General features: G+C 46.6%; 1 protein-coding gene across 4 annotated transcripts in view; it reads right to left on the bottom strand.

Moving 5' to 3' along the window:
- Window positions 1-14,565, bottom strand: part of stxbp5a (syntaxin binding protein 5a (tomosyn)) — an 83,740-nt gene extending 69,175 nt beyond the window's left edge. For all 4 annotated transcript variants that reach the window (XM_061091763.1, XM_061091764.1, XM_061091762.1 and 1 more), the window contains exons 1-2: window positions 14,425-14,565; window positions 12,043-12,140 (exon numbers count right to left, since the gene is read on the bottom strand). In XM_061091763.1, coding sequence (XP_060947746.1) covers window positions 12,043-12,140; window positions 14,425-14,565 — 239 coding nt within the window. The remainder of the gene's footprint in view (window positions 1-12,042; window positions 12,141-14,424) is intronic.
- Window positions 14,566-20,562: the final 5,997 nt, after the last annotated feature.

Here is a 20,562-nt window from a genome sequence, read left to right as displayed (position 1 = left end):
CGGCATATTTTGCAGACCGGCTTCGTCTGCTCCTCGTCCTTTTAGCCGTATCCAAACCACGTCCACACAACTGACGTCGCGTTACGCTTTTTTCCGACAATGTCTTCGGTTCCGGGTGATGTAGGGATGTCGCTCTCACATTCGGCATTATTTTCGCTGTCCCCGACTTCAGTTTCACTCATTTTTTCAACTTCGTTCTCTCTTGTTCTCTCTCTCGCAACTGCAGCAGTTCTCACGATGGGAAGGGGGCGTGTCGTGTCCTTCCTGCAGACGGCAGCCGGCAGACTCCGACACTGTTGTTGCGCTTACTTTTGCCACGTGAGATCGAATACATGTCACGAGGAGATAATCGAAATCGATCAAAATTTTATCGCGATCCCGAATCGGCCCTATGTTCCCACATTTCTAGATTTTTCTGACAATTAGGGTCAGGGTTAGGGTTAGGGTTAGCGGTGTTGAGCTCAAGAGAGGGTTAGGGTTAGCGGTGTTGAGCTCAAGAGAGTTTAGGGTTAGGGTTATCGGTGTTGAGCTCAAGAGAGTTTAGGGTTAGGGTTATCGGTGTTGAGCTCAAGAGAGTTTAGGGTTAGGGTTATCGGTGTTGAGCTCAAGAGAGTTTGGAAGCTAGCTAGCTTGTTCAAATCGCCAGCTACTGAATGGTGAGCCCTTAACTACCAGGCAGGGGTAGAAATGTGGGAACTGTAGGAACATAGGGCCTAATTTTGTAATGAATATTGGAAATCTGGGAACATTGGGTTGTGGGAACATTGGGCTGTGGGAACATAGGGCTGTGGGAACATGGGCACGCTCCCTCCTCCCTCCCCTCCATACATCTCTTCAAGATTTGAAATGTCTGCTTCAACCTTTGTCCCCCCTCCCCCATCGTTCCCCCATTTCACATCACAACATAATCCACATTCGGCTTCAATCAGACGGAAAGCACAAACAGCCCCTCGGCTCTGTCGGTCACATGCCGGACATAAACAGCGCCTATTGCCAGTTACATGTAAGCCTATATCACACACACACACACACCGCCAGGCTGAGAGCTGAGGAGGGGGGGGGAAGGGCTGCGCGCATGACAGCCATGTGGCAGAGCATTAAAGCCTGAGTCATCACGTCATGCGCCGCGTGTGCCTCTGCCCCTACAGCGGCTTAGCATGATGGCATACTGAGGGGCAGCAACAGGGGGGTTAACCATCATGGCAGCTACCGGCAGGGCGGAGGAAGCCAAACGTCAAGATTCACGTTGTTCTTATCGACAGGCAGAGGCCGTGCCAAGTCCTGGGCAGAACCACAGCCTCAGTCAGCTAAAGTTGGTCCAGGACAATGGCTTCACTCGAGCAAAGTCCATTTAAAAAAAAAACGCCATCTATTCAGGCTGGCAGCAGTGAGGCTTAAGTCACCGAGCGGACATTTAGAGCCCTCTCACGCTCTCTCTCTCTCTCTCTCTCTCCAAAGAACATTTCCAACATTTTTTTTGAGATGCTCCTGTCAGCAAGAGGAAGAGCAAGTACAGAAACACTGTGGAGCCACGATGAGCTGTCAGAGGAGGCACAGCTCAGCAGACACACAAACACACGGACACACACAAGCACCGTGTTGTTGCAGATGCTTGAAGCATCATGATGTACCAGTTTGTCTACTGATACATCAAAGATTGATGTTTTGGCCATTGGGGGAAGCAGAAACTAATTTGTAAAAACAAGGTTAACAAATTAATCTGGCAAACAAGCTGTGTCTTTACACATCCAGCAGATTCGGAGAAATATTAGCATGCATTCAGATTTGTGTTTAATGTAAATCCCACGTACAATCTCCACAATCTCCCGAGGGAAATAACTGGTTCTTTAGCCGCTAAATGCTCCACTATGGTCACATGATGCACGTTAAGTCATTGAACCTGCTGCCAATGAAAGCAAAAGCAAGTGAAATATCTAGTTATAGTACATATGTATTCCTTAATATACCTATAAGCAACTTTACCCACGTGGCCTCACTGGCAGTTAGAGACACTAATATTCTCCAGCTGGGGTTGGTTTAGTGGAGTATGGAAAAATTGGCCTTTAGCAAAGAAGGTGAAATAAGCATGAAATAAACCAGGCAGGCTCAAATTGTGTAGCACTAGGTCTGAAACTATAGAGTTATGTGTGTGCTTGTGCCATAACAGATGGTTCACCTGGATGCATGTTTTGCTGGATGTGGAGGCCTCGCTGAGGTTAACTGCACATAAATATAGAAGCTGGGTTAAGGACACGCAGGCGCTGTACGTGTGCAGCCGAAGTCACATACAGCTCTGTCTCTGTCTGCAGGAGCCTTGGTGCACACACACACCCACGGCGCATCGCACACACTAACGCAGTGACAGGCAATTCCTCAAGGTCTGGTACCTTGGGAACCTCACTGTCTGAATGGTGTATGCGCACATGCATTTGTGTGTGTGTGTGCCTGTGTGTGTGTGTATGTGTGTGTGTGTGTAGGACCCTGCAGACAGAGACTGAGTGTCTAGATTTTAGTAAGGTCATAACCAACCATTTACACAGCCCACGGCCATTAGGTGTTCACGGTCTGTTGCCTGCACACCTTCAAAGCAGGAAAGTCTGTGTTTCTTAACACACGTGTTCTGCTGCAAACACACAGCGGCTCAGAGAAGGGTTGTTGCAATAGCACAATCACATCCTGTCCAAGTGCACACATACGTATATACCTGAGTGACTCTAATGTGAGGCAGCATGAGGTATCAAATCCACCGGTGATATTTGGAAGTAGAGTTAAAGATTTAGACAGCAGGAGAGCAGAGCTCTGCAATGAGGCAGACTGGCACTAATTTATTGTCTCATCCATATTAGCGCAGAAACAATAAATTAATCGATCGGTCAATAAACTGACAACAAAACAACGGAACTTTTGATAATTAATAATTTATCGAGGAAAAAGCCAAATTATCCTTTTTGTATTATTGTTTATTGAAGATCTGTGGCTTAAGTGCTGGTGGTCGGACAAAAGAAAGAATTCAAAGACATCTTAGGATCTGACAAACTGTTGTGCTAATTATTCAGTATTTTAATTGATTTTCATATTTAAAAAACATCAATACATGAACCACTAAAATCATATTAGATGTTCTTCTATATTGTGATTCCCTTTGTATATAATGTGTATTTATTTGGATACTGAGAACATGGAATAGGTCTGTTTGTAGGTAAAATTGTAAATCTTTGGCATGACAACATGGACTTTTATGTATTATGTATTTATGTATTTATGTTTTATGTTGTATGAAGTTGAAAACAGTAAGTCCAGCTAAATAAGTCCATGTAGCTGAGGCTGTATTCAAACAGGCTGTCTCTCCTTCACTGGCAGGCGATGTCACAAAAGATGATAAAATGACATTCAATGGACACCAGCCAATGGAAGGAAACTGGTTTAAGAATCCATGTTTTTACCTGTGGTCAGAAAAAGATAAACGTTTCTTGGCTCATTTGTTCTTTAACCCTTCAGCTAAAATGAATGTGGACATGAAATCGCTCAACTCGAAATGCTCACAGTTTTTATGCCCAATCACGTTCGGTTCACAGTAAACCAGACATTACATTATCATAAAATTAAATCCTAATTTATACATTACAATCACGTCTACATGTATGATCTGATTAGATACTATCAAACTTCACTATATAAAAGGTTTGCAGGCAGTAAAGAAAATCTCTTCAATCCTTTATCGTGTGAGGGTCAGATTAACATGACCTCGATGTTAAATGGGTGATAATAGAGAACTGTTTACTGATTATAAGAGCATGTAGTGAGCATTAAATACACGTAACCTCTTGCCACATAAGTCTCTGATTGTTTGGTTTCCGCACATGGGAGTACAAGTGTTACAAAAAGAAATGGCTAGGGTACGTCAGAAACATTGGAATATGGAGGGAGCCGAGCCCCCTGAGACCCGGTTGAAGATCACCTACAGGAGCTACGCAAAAATAATGAGCTGCAGAGAATCAGCAGGGGGACTGGGAGCGCGAGAAAAAAAAAAAATCTGTAAATCCCATTAGAACAATCCTACAATCATAAAAGAACAAAACAATTATATCCCTGGGACTGAGAATTATAGAAGGGATTACAAAAAAACGTAGCAAGCGTTAAATAGGAGAAAGAATAGAAGAGGGAGGGACGGTTGTAGCGATGTGGGCCCGTGGAGACCTAGAGGTCACATGAAGGGCGAAAAAGCAAGACAACAAAATCCCTGTGCCTAGCGGATTTCTGTGAGCCAGGCCGCTTACAAGCCCCACAGGGACGGAGCCAACCTGACCACATACATTAGACTCAAGCCTTCCACATTTTAACACCTCACAGTATTAAATATCCCATTCTTTTGTGAAAAGCAAACCCGGAGATGTCCAGACCCAATTGTCCGGACATTTCCCGGAGTTCATGTCTGAGTCTAAGTGTCAGCAACTTGCACAAATGTTGTATTCAAACAAGACATAACGTCCTACTTATGCAACGCTGTCTTTTTTCATCCTGTCAAGGAGACACCTTTAATTCAGTCAGGCCACCTTGAGAATAAACAGAAAGAGTTTTCCAGTCAAGAGATTTTCTCACACAAAACTACGTACTACTTTGTTTTTTTATTTCTTTCCCTCGAGAGCAGGATACAGAGAAAGCTTCAGTCGCCGACCTGCGGACGAACTCATGCTTACACACCAGATGTCTGTTCTCCACAATCCCTGAGCTGTGTAAACTCTCGAGGTAATTGAGAGGCACCGAATCATCATTCAACCTCGGCAATGCATTAAAATTGATCTCACACTGCGACTCCTCTGTCACTGTCACGTATGATTTCACCGAGACGCTAGATTTCCAGCACGTACTGTACGACGAGAGGATTTTTATACGACCGGACAGGCAAGAGCCATCACCGCATTCCACAATCTGCTCAGGGCATGTACCCACGACTTGTGTTTGGTGATCGCCTTGACGCCGAGTTATTTATAGACAAAGGACAACTTGAAACATTTGTTTCCGTTTTGACAGCTGTAAAGAAATCGTGGCTAATCTGCTCTGAGAAGCACGAGCATTTCATCTTCGAGGAGTTTAGTGTGTCACGATAATCAAAGCGTCAGACTTACAAATGAAGCACAATTTATAATCAATAGGAGGCACTGGGTTACCACATGCAGAGCCCACATACAATAACTCCTGCATCAGACGCCGGGCTGTACACAATGACACCAAATAAATCCAATAGAGAGTCCAGGGTCAATTGCTGTGGAAACTGTACCCTGGATGATGAGGGACCTCTGTGGTGTGGGGGACTGGACAGTGGTCATAATGGTACTGTAACAGTGAGGGAGCATATTGACCTGGGTCTGATATGAGTGTAAATCAATACAGGAGGCACATGGTCCTCACGACGCTGAAAAAGGAGTTGTTTGAGGGTAAATCCTGTCATAAATCCCCACAGGCTGACAGCACTGTGTGGGCCGTGTTGTCGCTCCCAGTAAAGGCCGAACAACAACTCTGTTTCTGAGAACACAACGCCGGAAGTTCAAATCTCAGATCATCACTAGCTTCAATAGAACCTCTGATTTTCAATAGTGAAAAGATCATTCTGGTTTATTTCAAATTAAGGCCTGATTTGCTGCTCTTCTTCCAAACCATTGTTTCTGTAGGTAGGTTCACTGCACTAAGATCAAGCTAAAAAGTCAAAAGTCTGTCCTTTAAGGGAGTTCTTATCACACTGATTGACAGCTGAGACTGACTCACCATCGATTGTGTGCGTATGTAAAGTCGGTCCCTGTCCACCATGGCTCCAGACTCCAAATGCCCACGATGGCAGCATTCACGCAGGACAAATATTGAACTATTCCTGATAGGATAACGTGTCTGATCTGAACAGAACTGAAAGTACATTTTGCTTATTTAGTCTTTACTTAGAATTAATCGGTTTTATCTGCACTTCAAAACATTCTGACAAACTGTTTCCAACCAGCAGAACACTACAGTGCACGATTTGCCCGATCACATCACGGTAGCTTCACCCGTCAGCTCTGAGCCAACCACTAGCCGGCGCTGTGAGGTACGCCCTACCTGCGAGTGTACGTGTGGAAATCGGAACCCTTTTATTCTCTGCAGCCCACAAGACAGTGTGTATTTACAATGAGCCACTCGAGCGTTGCCTGTCGTCTGCTGGGAGTAATTAGTGCACAGGTTGGTGACCTCTTAGGCATTGTTGCTCCGTATCACACACGCGCACACACTACTCCACAGATTGCTTTCTATTATTTTGTTGTGTAGGGCCTGATGAGAAATACAGGAAAATCAATCTTGCAACTCCACCAGCAGCTGTTTACACACACAAACACACACACACAGAGTATTAAACTTTCGACTTAATTTCAAGCGATTTTCTCTCTTCTTCCTCTTTCCAAATCTTTGTCCCACTTGTGTGAAAAGTGAATTGAGGTCAACGGGGATGAGACTCTAATCCCTGTTGATTTTGTGTGATACGTCGCCCTCACTCCCAATCCTTTATCCCCCATATGCTACTGTTAGCTGCCACGCTAACCGCTGCCACACTGAGTTTTCCTGGACATCACCGCTGGGGCACCACTGCAAGTTGAAAAAAAACGATATACGATAAGAAGACAGGGAACATGTATTGATCCCGAGTGTTCACGGTCCACTCGACATACAGTACACACCACTGGGTTGGCAGCGGCCGCTTATCTGCTCTGACGAGGCTGCTGCCGTCTCCATCAGCCTCGTCATTGCTGCGCCAAGCTCCGGCACGTTGCATAACTGAACGCAGTCACAAACACACAACCCCGGGCCTGATCTGCACCACGCGGCGCCGTCTCCAAGAGTTGGCCGCGCGACTGGCAAGCCCGTTCAGCAGAGAGCAAAAAAAGAAAAAGAAATTTGAATAACGAAGCAACAAAACAGAATAAGAATAACAAATAAATAAACAAATGATCTGTGAGCTCCACTCTTTAAGCGATGGACTGGAAGGAGAGAGAGAGAGAGAGAGAGAGAGCTGGATGTAAACATGTTTTTTTTCCACCGTTCACTGTCCCTCTGTCTGTGGAGACGTCCACAAAGAAAGAAGCCACAGAGTCGCCGTCATCCCTCATTACAATCCAAGTCCATTAGCGTCATCACAGACATACGTTCAGTGTGCGGTTTGATTAATCTGTGAACCGCTCCGTGATAATGTCCATATCACATCAGAATCCTTGAGAAACGTATCACAAACGTTGAAATACGCTTAACTTCCCCTTGTAATAAAGATAAACATGTAAGCAACCACTCTGTGAGGCTTTACATATCGTAAGTTACAATTTAACACGTTCATTTCTGTGTCGGATACCAATAAAACATCTACTGCTGAACTATAATTTAACACGCATGGCGTCCAGTCCAAGAACTCAAGGTTCAGCCAAGCCTGGAGGGTGGCACAGTGACGGAGGGAATTTGAACAAAGATTAATGATGAAGATATGTCACAGTCACTCTGTGCATGTACTGCCACTCAAAGCAGAGACTGTACTGCAGAGCCAGTGTGTGTGTGCGAATGTGTGTGGTCAAAGTTGTCTCTGCAAACATGTGAAACAGCGTCCGCCTGCATGTGCAAACTTTGCCCCCTGTATATGTCAGTACACAGACAGTATTTGCTTGCTAACATTTGGAAAAGTCATCCACCATCAAATGTGTGTGCGTGTGTTCATGTGTGTGTGTGTGTGTGTGTTTGTGTGTGCGTGTGCGTGTGTGTGTCATGTGATGTCCTGCGCCTGCCGATGAGATAATCTGGCGGAGCATGGAGTGACAATTTGATCTATTGATCCGCGTCTTGCTCGCTCACAGGGAGCCTCTGAGTTATAACGCTGCCATCTCTCGTGGCCACCACCAGTAAAGAGCCATCTCCCTGGAGAGGTGAGCCACCACATTGTTACACACACACACACACACACACACACCGCCGTAGAACACCCAGGAAACAGACGCACACACACATTCAAATGGTTTTAGTAATGGTTAGCTGGCAAAATCGGCTAAGCCCATGATTCCTTCCGTGTAAATTACTTGGTGCTCTGGGTAAATTGTTCATTTCTGTGAGATTACCCCAGAACTGAACCAGACAGGGCCAATACGAACAGGTAAAACAGCTAGTTACTCACACTCTGTTAATCAGACATAGTTGTTTGTTGCTTGTATTGAGAACAGTAAAGTTCCCACTGAAGAAGAAGTAAAGAAAGATTTGACACCTAGCTCTACAGTTTGAGCATTTTTAATAAAATTTCCAGATTTTTTATACCCTCTCTTATTTCTCCTGCGGTATGAGAATGCATTTCTTGCCGCCCACACACATTAGTATAATAATCTATCATGCAAATGAGACTCAGAGTAATAAACAGGATGTATGATATATAATATCTTAATCTTATAGCTTTAGACTCGGCACAATTTTTACATTTATATTAGAGAGAAAGTGTTCTCCCCCAGATTAGACCGTGATCTTTGGTTAATTAGTTTTTCCATTTAGAGACTGATGGATCACACCATCGTTAAAATCATCATTTGACGAAGGCTTTAAATACGATTACATTATACGATGGATACATGGAGGTAGCTAATTGTGTTTAACGAGCAGTTAAAGTTGTCACTGGCTTATCAAAACAGCTAGTTTGTTGTATCCACATGGTTGACGTAGAAAAATCCAGGTCCAGAAAGTTAAGCCAATGTGAAAGTACCTCAAATGTGTATTTTTTCAACTGACCAAAAGGGGGCGACTCTACTGGTTGGCAAAAAAAGTCGCTTTCTGGTGTAGTCGACCACTCACTTATTATATGACATCAGAAAATATTTACTCAAGGAGACAGCTGGTACAATCCAATGGGTGCAGGTCATAGATCTCGGTGTTTCAGTCAGGCTCATCACCCACTCCTTCATATGTGGTTACTCTAGCTTTAAAAAAAACAAAACAAGATGGCACTGGACAAAATACCAAACTCAAGGCTTCAAAACAGCATCCTGGTGGTTTGCCTCTTGCCGTATCAGTGCAAAGAATCTAGACTTGTCAAGAACTAAAGGACATACTGAACTTGGAAGGTCTCCAAGTTCTCCAAATCGGAAGGTCTCCAAAGTCTCCAAATCGACTCCTGACAGCCCAACGTCAAACACTGTTTGAACAACAACAACAGCCTTGTTCCCTCATTTTAAAAACACTGCATTTCTATCTATTTTTTAAATTATGCTGCTACTTCAGTGGACAACTAATATTCATAAACTGCTTGTACAGTGAAACCTGTTTTCCAAATGCTCGACACCTCTTTTTTGGCAGTTAAGATATCATGTAGAAAACAACTGAGAGCAGTGTGTTTGTGTGTGTGTGTGTGTGTGTGTGTGTATGTGTGTGTGTGTGTGTGTGTGTGTGTGTGTGTGTGTGTGTGTGTGTATGTGTGTGTGTGTGTGCATGTTCATTGGGCATATCTGTCTCAGTGCATTACCATACCCAGATCAATAAGGGTTCTATTCTTGGCCATTAAACCTTAAAGCAGGGGAAAGCCTGCCTCTCTCACTCTTTCCCCATCTATTCCCTCTCTCCCTCGTCCATCGGCCTGTCCCCTCCGCTCGCTCTCCCGCCAAACCTCCCTCTCTTCCCCCCTCTCCCTCCTCCAGACAACACCAAAGGGACATTGTCATCTCCCCAGCTGGACAGTGGGGGCAGCCGCAGAGTCAGTGGTGAGCATCAAACACGGGACAGTTTTGGGGGGGATCACAGAGATGACTGGCTCTGTGGCTGGAGGGATGAGTCGTCTCCTCAGTGCAGTCACGCACACGCACGCAGACGTGCACACACACACACACACTCAGACATACATATTCCCCTCCTCGCACACATGCACACACTCCTGCTCCTGCTGTAATTCTCAGTCCTCTGCCACGCTGCCAGGCTGCGGCCCTTGATCTGCCACTTCCTGTAATCCTCCACGGGACAGGGGTGCAGCCAAATGTCCTGGCAAGCCGACCGAGCAAACAAGCACACATAGCCACAAACATGCACCGACACCGAAAACAGTGATTCGCTGCAAAAAACAGAATCACCTGCAAGATGTGTGTCGGAGCAGGAGTCCCAAAATACGCAGCCTGCGAGAACTTTAACCAAAACCCGAGAGCTGCGGCCCGGCACCGCGATAAACGATGAATCATGAAATCTCCATATTGCTCCCTTCATCTGTGCCACGCCTGTATCACTGTCATCAGATTAAGAAACAGACTAAACAGCAAATGACAGGGGAAGAGGAGCAGCACCAAAGAATAAATGAATGACATACAACTCTACTAATAGATGTGCACCGCTGGCAGAATGAAGTAATTTGTGGTTTCGGTTGAATCTGTTGAATCTTCAGGAACATTTAGTCATTGCTAGAAAACTTGGTGCATCATTAGAGAACAAGAAAGCATAGCTCAGGCACACGGGGCGGCCCAGTGTGGTGCTTTTTTAAAAGTCTGGTAAACATAGCTCAGTAGATTTTAAGCACATAGTAATTTTACCAGAGGACAGATTTTATCTCACTTCTACTAATAGATGTGCACCGCTGGCAGAATGAAGTAATTTGTGGTTTCGGTTGAATCTGTTGAATCTTCAGGAACATTTAGTCATCGCTAGAAAACTTGGTGCATCATTAGAGAACAAGAAAGCACAGCTCAGGCACACGGGGCGGCCCAGTGTGGTGCTTTTTTAAAAGTCTGGTAAACATAGCTCGGTAGATTTTAAGCACATAGAACTTCTACCAGAGGAAGGATTTCATCTCACATCTACTAATACATGTGTACCGCTGGCAGAATTAAGTAATTTTCGGTTTCGGTTGAATCTGTTGAATCTTTAGGAACATTTAGTCATCGCTAGAAAACTTGGTGCATCATTAGAGAACAAGAAAGCACAGCTCAGGCACACGGGCGGCCCAGTGTGGTGCTTTTTTTAAAAGTCTGGTAAACATAGCTCGGTAGATTTTAAGCCCATAGTACTTCTACCAGAGGACAGATTTTATCTCACTTCTACTAATACATGTGCACCGCTGGCAGAATGAAGTAATTTGTGGTTTCGGTTGAATCTGTTGAATCTTCAGGAACATTTAGTCATCGCTAGAAATCTTGGTGCATCATTAGAGAACAAGAAAGCACAGCTCAGGCACACAGGCGGCCCAGTGTGGTGCTTTTTTTTAAAGTCTGGTAAACATAGCTCAGTAGATTTTAAGCCCCCCCCCCCGCCTCCTGTGAGACTCTCTGTTTGTGTCCTCACCTTTTCCAGCACAGGTGAACGAGTCTGAGTCACAGCCATAGCTGCCCGGCAGGTGGGACCGAGGGACAGCCAGGAGGCCGGCTCTTCATCACACCGTAATGAGCTGGCAAAGGTTGTCGGACAGGCAGGAGAACACATGGAGGACCTGTAAAAGCAGCCTCACACAGGCGCACTCGCCGGCGTCCTCCGAAGCTATACGACTCCCCGCGGTGTAATCTCATCGCAAGCTGTTGTCCCCGATTGTGTAAACGTCCTCATATTGCACGAAAAAAGTTGATGAGAGCTACCTCAGCCACTTCAATATCCAAATGAATGTGGACTTTTCCAATTGGGGTTTCCAGCGATTTTGTGAGACAGCGTGTTTCAATGTAGGTAAGCAGCTTAGATATGGAATTCGAGGGGAACACCGTTCAGCTTGTTCTTGGCCTACGTTTCAAGTGTTGTTGTTCCACGTGACAACATCTGGAGCTTATCCAGGTGAGAGCAAATCAAAGAGGCCCGATGCTGAATCTCAGCAGCGCATGCAGAGGCTCCGGGGGACTGTCAACCCTTCAAATGCTCCGAAAGCTCTTCAGCACGCTCTTAAGATACGCTGAAATCCAACCGACTTACATCAGCGTCTGCACATGGCAGCTCAGACATCTGTTCACTTACCTGCTGCCTGGCGGGGGTGCAGCCGCCCCCAGAGGAGCTGCCACGCGACGCGGCAAACCTACAACAGCTCAACGGCAACGGAAAGGATACAATCTGAGGGCTCCGCTCTGGGTGCCGAAGGCCAGGATCTTCTGCACGGGGTCGAACGCCATGGACGACGGCTGATAGGGGAAGCCATGGCGGACAGTCTGGGGAGATTTGCGGAAAAGATGAGAAAAAAGACAGGGAAAAAAGAGGATGCGTCAGAAAGACATATCAATTTGCATTTCACAGCAGGGGGTGTTGTTTTGTCAGAGGATGTCACACACACCGAAACAAACGGCCCAGATGGATGTTGTGAAACGTAAAGCCTGACATTATGCTGACAAAAGAAAAAGAAAGAGAAGAATAAACGCTCCCCCCCACCCACCCCCGTGCATAGACACCCTGGTCTTCGTGATAGGTGGATATTTGGCTTCACTATTTAGGATCCTTTTATATTCACGGGGCCTATTTTGAGATTTTGCTTCTCCCTCTCTCATTTCTCTCTTTTTTTTATCTTGTTTTGCTTCTCTCACTCCCTCCCACATGAAGTCGTGATTACACTGATGTCTGAAAATTGAAACATACAGAAAACCTATCAACTGAGGGGCTGCAGTGCTGCTGCAGGGCTCCGCTACAGGCATGTGTCCCTGTGTCGTTGTGTGGACATACAGTGTGCGACTGTGGCTGTGTTGCATCAGTCAGCCGGTGGTGGGCCGGTGGATTTGTTTGTTTAGTGGCAGAAGGCTAAAGCGCGTTACATAAGAAGCACTCAGTGCAGCAGAGACACCTGCCTTCCTTGCAGAGGAACATGACAGCGGGTTTTCTGTCCAGACAGACTGTGAAGGTGCAGGGGGTGTGTGTGTGTGTGTGTGTGTGTGTGTGTGTGTGTGTGTGTGTGTGTGTGTGTGGAGTCCTCTTCAAAGAGACTTCAATCAGATGCCTGGCTGTTGATACACACGTTTTCGGCTGCTGTGGCAATCAGACCTCTCTGCCAGGCCGTCCCCTCTAAGCCCTCAGGTGTGTTGACGCTCGGTGATGTTATCTACATTTCTGCTTATTGACTTCTCTCACTCAGGCATGATTACGTATTTTAAAAAAAGGTATATCTGCCCTAAAGTTGGACTTTATGTCGGTGTTTTGGTTGGTTGTTGACATCTGTACAAAAAAACAGCCAACAGCCAATAGCAACAACCATATCAGGCTTTTGTGATTTTGACCTCCAGAGGCACAAAGACACGACGCCGTGTGAGATAAAGCCTATCAGCGGCAGCGGGCCGTGGCAGCTGAAGGTTGTGTGTTCTCAGCAGCTTGTCCCACGTGAAAAAACAAGTGCACTCACCCACAATTCACAAAGATATTCAAACCTACAATTGCTATGAGAAATCCAACAACTGGGGAAACCTTGCTAAAAGGATAAACAAACAACCTTGACGGGGTTCGGTCGTGTGGGACAGATAACACACTGTGGTGTCGATTCAAGAAAAAGGCCACACCAAACCATTAGGGCTACACACTGGGAAACACTTGATTTACCATTACGGTGGGTTCAGGCGCAGAAGGCACAGCGTGTAAATTGCACGAGTGTTTATCAACCTCATCTGTTGTTGTGGCAAATTCAGACACAGGAGGAGGGCAAGCCAGTTTTTTTTTTGTTGTTTTTTTTCCAAAGCAGGCTCCCACTACAGGCGCCACCAGTCCCCACTGGATCAATGATGGGGGGGTAAAGAAGAGACCAGTGTGTGTGTGTGTGTGTCAGTGTGTCAGTGTGTGTGGGGAAAGAGAGGGAGTGGATGGAGAGAGAGAGAGCAATAAGGTGGCATCGACCAGAGAGCACCGTCCCTCTAATCCGAACCCAGTGTATTATGCAAGAGGGGATCAGTTTGGCCCTGCCCCTCCGTATGACAGCTCATGCCAGGCGCACACGCTTTTCCACACAGAGGCGAGCGGCCACTGCTGCGACACCCAACGTGACGAGATCCTTTTAAAAAAAAAAAAAAAAAATTTAAAAAAGCGTCCAAATATGAATTCAGTCATGTTTCTTATCCCGTTGGGCTGGAGAGCTGTGTTTGCGCATAGTATAGGAAGGAAGGCATGTCCCAGTCAGTGCGATGCCTGGTGGAGGAGCACTGAACGCTTCACTGATCCTCCGGCCGAGAGGGGTTTTTAAAATAAAACCTTCAATCAGCCGCTTGTACACGTTCAGGAATCGAACATGCTCGTCAATGCGTTTCACTGTGCGGAGCTCGTTCCACCTGCTGGAAGGAGATGCGCATCATCACCCGGCCAGTGGGGAATAAAAACTACGCGCAGAGGACATGGCACAGGGGAGATGACAACATGGGAATCGTGTGTGTGTGTGTGTGTGTGTGTGTGTGTGTGTGTGTGTGTGTGTGTGTGTGTGTGTGTGTGTGTGTGTGTGTGTGTGTGTGTGTGTGTGTGTGCACGCACCTTGCAGAGCTGGAAATGCTCGGACTGGAGGCTCTCCTGGATCAGGTGGTTCTCCTGCGGCCCCACTTGCACGGACGGGGTGGAGGAGGAGGACGCCTCCTTCAAGCCGTCCAGCACCTTCCTGATGTTGAACTTCTTCATCTTCTTCACACTGCGCAGACACACACACAATTATTCAACAATCAGCCGCCGCACAAGGGACACACACACTTTCTCTCTGATGCACGCACATACACACACACACACACGCACACGCACGTTCTCTCTCTCTCTATCTCCTGATTCCCTGTGTAGAGCTCACATTGTTAGTGCTCGGGCTTCATCGCAGTGTCCATGCTGGAAGGGCTCTGGTGCGCACTGCCCCCCCCTCTCCTGGCTTGACGCGGAAATCTTGGAGGAGCTGGAGACGGAGGTGGAGGATGAGGAGGAGGAGGAGGAGGGAGGAGGAGGAGGAAGAGGAGGAGCGGTGTGTGGATGATGATGGTGGTAGTGGTGGTAGTGGTAGTGGTGGTGGTGGTGGTGCGTCGGTGGTTGATTCAGCTCGGAGTCCGTGCTGTGCTCCACACTGCGTCTCGGTGGCTCCGCTGTTCCACTCTCGGCTCTTCCCTCGTCCCTCTCTCCTCCCCTCGCTCCTCGGCTGTTCTCTCGGCCGTGCGCACCGCTCAGCCAAGGCGGAAACGCAGAGCAGCGGTGGCGGTGGTACTGCTGCTGCTGCTGCTGAAGATGATGATGATGATGAGGAGGAAGATGATGCTGATGATGCTGCTCCTGCGCATGTCTGACAGAGCAGAGGCTTCGACACAAATCCCGCCACCTTGCCAGCCCCCTCTCTCTCTCTCTCTCTCTCTCTCTCTCTCTCTCTCTCTCTCTCTCTCTCTCTCTCTCTCTCTCTCTCTCTCTCTCTCTCTCTCTCTCTCTCTCTCCCTCCCCTCCTCTCTCTCTCTCTCTCTCTCTCTCTAGCATCCCTTCATCCCTCCCCTCCTCCATTCTCCCTCTCTCTCTCACTCTCTCTCTCTCTAGCATCCCTTCATCCCTCCCCTCCTCCATTCTCACTCTCTCTCACTCTCTCTCTCTCACTCTCTCTCTCTATTTCATCCCCTCATCCCTCCCCTCATCCATTCTCCCTCTCTCTCCCTCCCTCTCGCTCTCTCTCTCCCTCGCTTTCTCTCTCTCTAGCATCCCTTCATCCCTCCCCTCCTCCATTCTCCCTCTCTCTCACTCTCTCTCTCACTCTCTCTCTATTTCATCCCCTCATCCCTCCCCTCATCCATTCTCCCTCTCTCTCTCTCTCCCTCCCTCTCTCTCTATCTAGCATCCCTTCATCCCTCCCCTCCTCCATTCTCACTCTCTCTCACTCTCTCTCTTAATCTCTCTCTCTATTTCATCCCCTCATACCTCCCCTCATCCATTCTCCCTCTCTCTCCCTCCCTCTCGCTCTCTCTCTCTCCCTCGCTTTCTCTCTCTCTCTAGCATCCCTTCATCCCTCCCCTCCTCCATTCTCCCTCTCTCTCTCTCACTCTCTCTCTCTCTAGCATCCCTTCATCCCTCCCCTCCTCCATTCTCCCTGTCTCTCTCTCTCTCTCACTCTCTCTCTCTCTCTCTCTCTCTATTTCATCCCCTCATCCCTCCCCTCATCCATTCTCCCTCTCTCTCCCTCCCTCTCGCTCTCTCTCTCTCCCTCGCTCTCTCTCTCTCTCTCACGCACACTGTAGAAGGTTTTTGCTCCACTGCACCTGGTGATGCTGGTGTTGTTGGGATGCTGCAGCGTGTGTGTGTGTGTGTTTATGTGTGTTTGTGTGTGTGTTTGTGTGTGTGTGTGTGTGTGGAGACAGACGGGACTCAAGTCTCATTCTTTCCACTAAACCCTCGCCCTGTATCCACTCCGCCTCTGCTTGTGTGCCTGCGTAAAAAAACACCTCGCCATGTTCAAGACCACTCCAGCTCAGTGGGCAGCAGCGGATGGAAGGATGGAGGGATGGATGGATGGATGGATGGAAGTGGACTAGTGTCCACTGAGGTTTGGGAATAATGGAAACACAAATCTCATTGCACAGCATTTTTCTCGGTGGGATTTAAGACAGAAATCCATAAAATTTGGCCACAGTCAAACATGAAAAGAGGGAGAGAAAAGAATCAATTGACCCATTTTACTTGAATCGAGATCCATCAGCTCACAGTCCAGTGATTTGTTTCAAAGATGCTACAGGACACATTTGCAGACCATAAAATAACCCAACAGCTGAGAAGGCCAATGCATCTCTTAGCACTCATGGTGACGATGCTTTCTTGTTCATGGCGTAGTCCAACAGTTTACCTGTTATTTATGCCCCCCCTCTTGATGTGGAGAAGCCTCCACAGCTGCAAGTGTTACTTCATGCAGGAGTAACACTCACTTGGTGAGAAGCTCGACTGAGGAGGGAGAGGTTTCTCAAAGCCCCCCTGTGTCTGACAGTCACGGCGACATTAACCCTGAAACTACTTATCAAAGAAGAAGGCTGTAATGTGCTTATTTAAAGGTTAAGTGTTTAGGATTACGTGACATCTAGTGGTGGAGGTGCACGTTGCAGCTGAATACCCCTCGCTTCCCCTTCCCCCTCCCCCTCCAAACATGAGAGAGAACCTGGGATAGCCTTAAGTTGTCATAACAGCTCAAAAGATGTTTTGTTTGTCCAGTTTGTGCTACTGTAAACAAACATGGCAGCCTCCGTAGAGAGGACCCGCTCGTGATTAAAATATAAAGGGCCCATTCTAGGTTAAAGAAAACAATTCCTACAGTTTACATGAGACACACTAGGGAAAACTACACTAGGATTATTTTATATTCAATTATTGTCAATAGATCCCTTTCACCTACATCGTACACACTGGAACTTTAAAAAATACAATTTGGTAACCAACATATATGCTCTGGACTAGTTTTCCATCTCCTCCAATGTTCACTGTTGGTACGATGGAGCGGTCAGCTGGCTCAACACAAGAAAGTCCTGCTAAGCGTGTGTGTGATGGTGAGTGTGATAGTCGTTTATGTGTGTGTCAGCCCTGTGGGAAACTGGTGATTTGACCAGGGTGTGTTTGGCCTGTGGCCCAAAGCGTGCTGGACCCACGCCCTGGTATAGATTATTCTGTAGCTGGACGGCCATATTGGAGCCATCACATAATTAAGGTAACTTCAGTATTCCTCGCAAGTGTCATTAATGTGCAAACCCAACAAGAATAATTGTAGTTTCTGTCAAGCTGTACATCTCGGAATTTACACCCGATATCCAGGGAGCTGGGCTGAGGCCTAACGCTCTGTGTTGTACTCTTGAAAATGAACTTCTACAACGTGCAAGTCCAAACAAACACCATTAACTGGATGACCTCCCTCATGATGATACTCGATCAGTACTTCTGAGAGCATCTGGACCAACTACTCCGAGGATCTTCCACTCAGACGACTTGATTTCGGGTTGTTTCCCCTCGGAGCGTCAGCGAGTCGAGTTCCGAACCTCAGTGCAGCTGCGTTTGGCTGTAAGGTCACAGATGAACGTATCATCCTTGACAATCTCAGCTGAGGCTGCTCATGCTTGAGTGACACTGACATCGCCACCTGTCTGGTCTGTTTGCTAACATGCTCATCCTCGACAGGTCCCCGCCGGCAGCAGGGACGGGGGTGCCCTAGTGGAAGTAATGGCTGTTTGCGTGCTTGCTTACAACACCTGATGCCAACTCTGTCCCGAAGTCCAAAGAAGGGCATTTCTACGTCCACCACAACTGCAACTCTTTATAATCAATGCTGATTATGTGAGCCGGTCTCCACGTAAGCTGTCCTTTGTTGAGATGCAGCTGATGTAAAGAATGCATCAAGGAAATGAAGGTGCTCCTGAATAAAAGGGGACAAAAAGATATGAAGAGGACCGGGGAGCAAATTATGAATTCAGTAATCATACCAGGGAGGCTAGAGAACAACAGTCGCAATACTGATTTGCATAATGAACTGAAATTGACCAAACGCACCTTCCAACCACAGCGGATATCGCCTGATCCAGAATAAATTACACAGGCAAACAAAGAGGTGCTTATTAGTCAATTCTTGCATGTGTGCGAGTGAGAGTGGTGTGTAAGGGGAGGGCTTTTTGCGACTCTGACATCAGTGATTTAATTTAGTACCATTGTGTTGGACCGAGGCCATTCATCTGGCCGCATTGTGTGCATGTGTGCGTGTGTGTGTGTGTCTGTTGTAGTTAGAGTCTGACTGCTGTATTTGTGTTCTTTGATAAGGCTTTTCCACTGAGGCAGCGCTGTATTCACCTTTTTTTTTGCCCGAAAAGGGCAAAGTGCAAAGAGAGCAGGAGGACAGAAAAAGAGAGGGGGGGGAAGGGACAAACAGAGGTGTAAAATCACTATTTTTTTCCACACTGAAAATGCAAGCAGCGACACCAGAGCAGAAAATGGCTCTTAACTCTTAAAGTCAAAAATATCCAGCATATTAAAGCTGCCATATTGACCTGTGTGCCTTGTTTGGAGCCAGTGCAGAAGTGATCGAGGGATGGAATCGATTCACTTGCTCAACTAATCGCAAGTCACTTTCAGTGGTCAGTTATTATGGTTCACCCTGTTTTTATAATGTTAAAAAGTAGAAATTAAAACCAAACTTGACGAATTAAAACATCTAATTTAACATCCACCAATAGCTAAACTACCTGCCTACCTTAATTGACAGAAGCCATCTTTAAGACAAATAAAAATATTTAAAGTGTACTCTGATTTTCTAGTTTTGCCTATGTCCCATCCACTAACATGGAGGAGGTGGACACCTATACTGCAGCCAGCCACCAGGTGGCAATCAAGACGCTTTGGCTTCACTGTTGGGTAGCTGTCTGACTGAATGTCGTCATGTCTGACTGTTTAAACAATCAGTGTGTTTTTCTGGATTGATGTGACCATGTAACCGAGGTTATTTCAGTTTTTTAATCATTTGGCTGCTGAGTATTTGTGAATTTCTGCACAACCCTCTCCAGACACCCAGCATCGTTTCAACGGTTCCTTCAAATCTCCCCCTGTCTCAGAGTTAACTCCATTCTTAAGATCAACTGCGCCGACTAATAACATCAGTGGAAAACACTCTGCCGTCCATTATCTCTGAATTATCATTCAACCCAACAAGCCTGGGACGTGTGCACAGTGAGCACATACAGATCTCACAGCCCTCATGTACATTAGCCGAGCACTAATTCAATGCTAATCCCAGGTCAGAGGTGAGCATGGATGAGCCGGGAGAATCTACCGCCTGACGACCACGACTGACTGTATCAAACCGCTCGTGCATTAGTCCTCTGCCCAGCCGGAGCTCAAAGGACGTAATCATACATCAGCAGGGGCTCAGGTACGTATCAGGCAACATGAACATGGTGATAAAATACAGTCTAAGCTACATCAGTGTATAGTTGACATGTTATTTTACAGCTTATTTAGAAAAACTAGCACGGCAGAGAGGGGGGGGGGTGTATTGTTGGACCGCATATTGCAGAGTGAAGCGAGAAAACCGACCTACACATGCAAATTTGCATATATTACACAGATGTTTGCATAAAGATGATGAATTTGCATCTGCGTACGTCACCTCCATGCATCCTGACACTCCGATCCGACAGGATAGGATTATATGTTCTCTCATTATGCGAGGTTGTAGTTTAATTATGTTGCCTTCACACTTTTTATGTAATTGTGTACTCATTGATTTTTATTAAATGAAACCAGACACATCAAATGTGCGGTTACATGAGCCGACAACGCTCCGATGGCTCCCATATGGGGGTCAGCCCTATGTTCCCAAATTTCTAGATTTTTCTGAAAATTAAACCCTATGGGATTAGGGTTAGGGTTAGGGTTAGGGTTAGCTCAAGAGAGTTTGGAAGCTAGGGTTAGGTTTGGGTTAGGGTTAGGGTTGGGGTTAGGGTTAGGTTTGGTGTTAGGGTTAGGGTTAGCTCAAGAGAGTTTGGAAGCTAGGGTTAGGGTTAGGGTTGGGGTTAGGGTTAGGTTTGGTGTTAGGGTTAGGGTTAGCTCAAGAGAGTTTGGAAGCTAGGGTTAGGGTTAGGGTTAGGGTTAGGGTTAGGGTTAGGGTTAGGGTTGGGGTTAGGGTTAGGTTTGGGGTTAGGG

This window comes from Limanda limanda, chromosome 18 (assembly GCF_963576545.1).
Source record: "Limanda limanda chromosome 18, fLimLim1.1, whole genome shotgun sequence".
NCBI classification, from domain to species: Eukaryota; Metazoa; Chordata; class Actinopteri; order Pleuronectiformes; family Pleuronectidae; genus Limanda; species Limanda limanda.
This window is presented reverse-complemented; position numbering and strand designations above follow the sequence as displayed.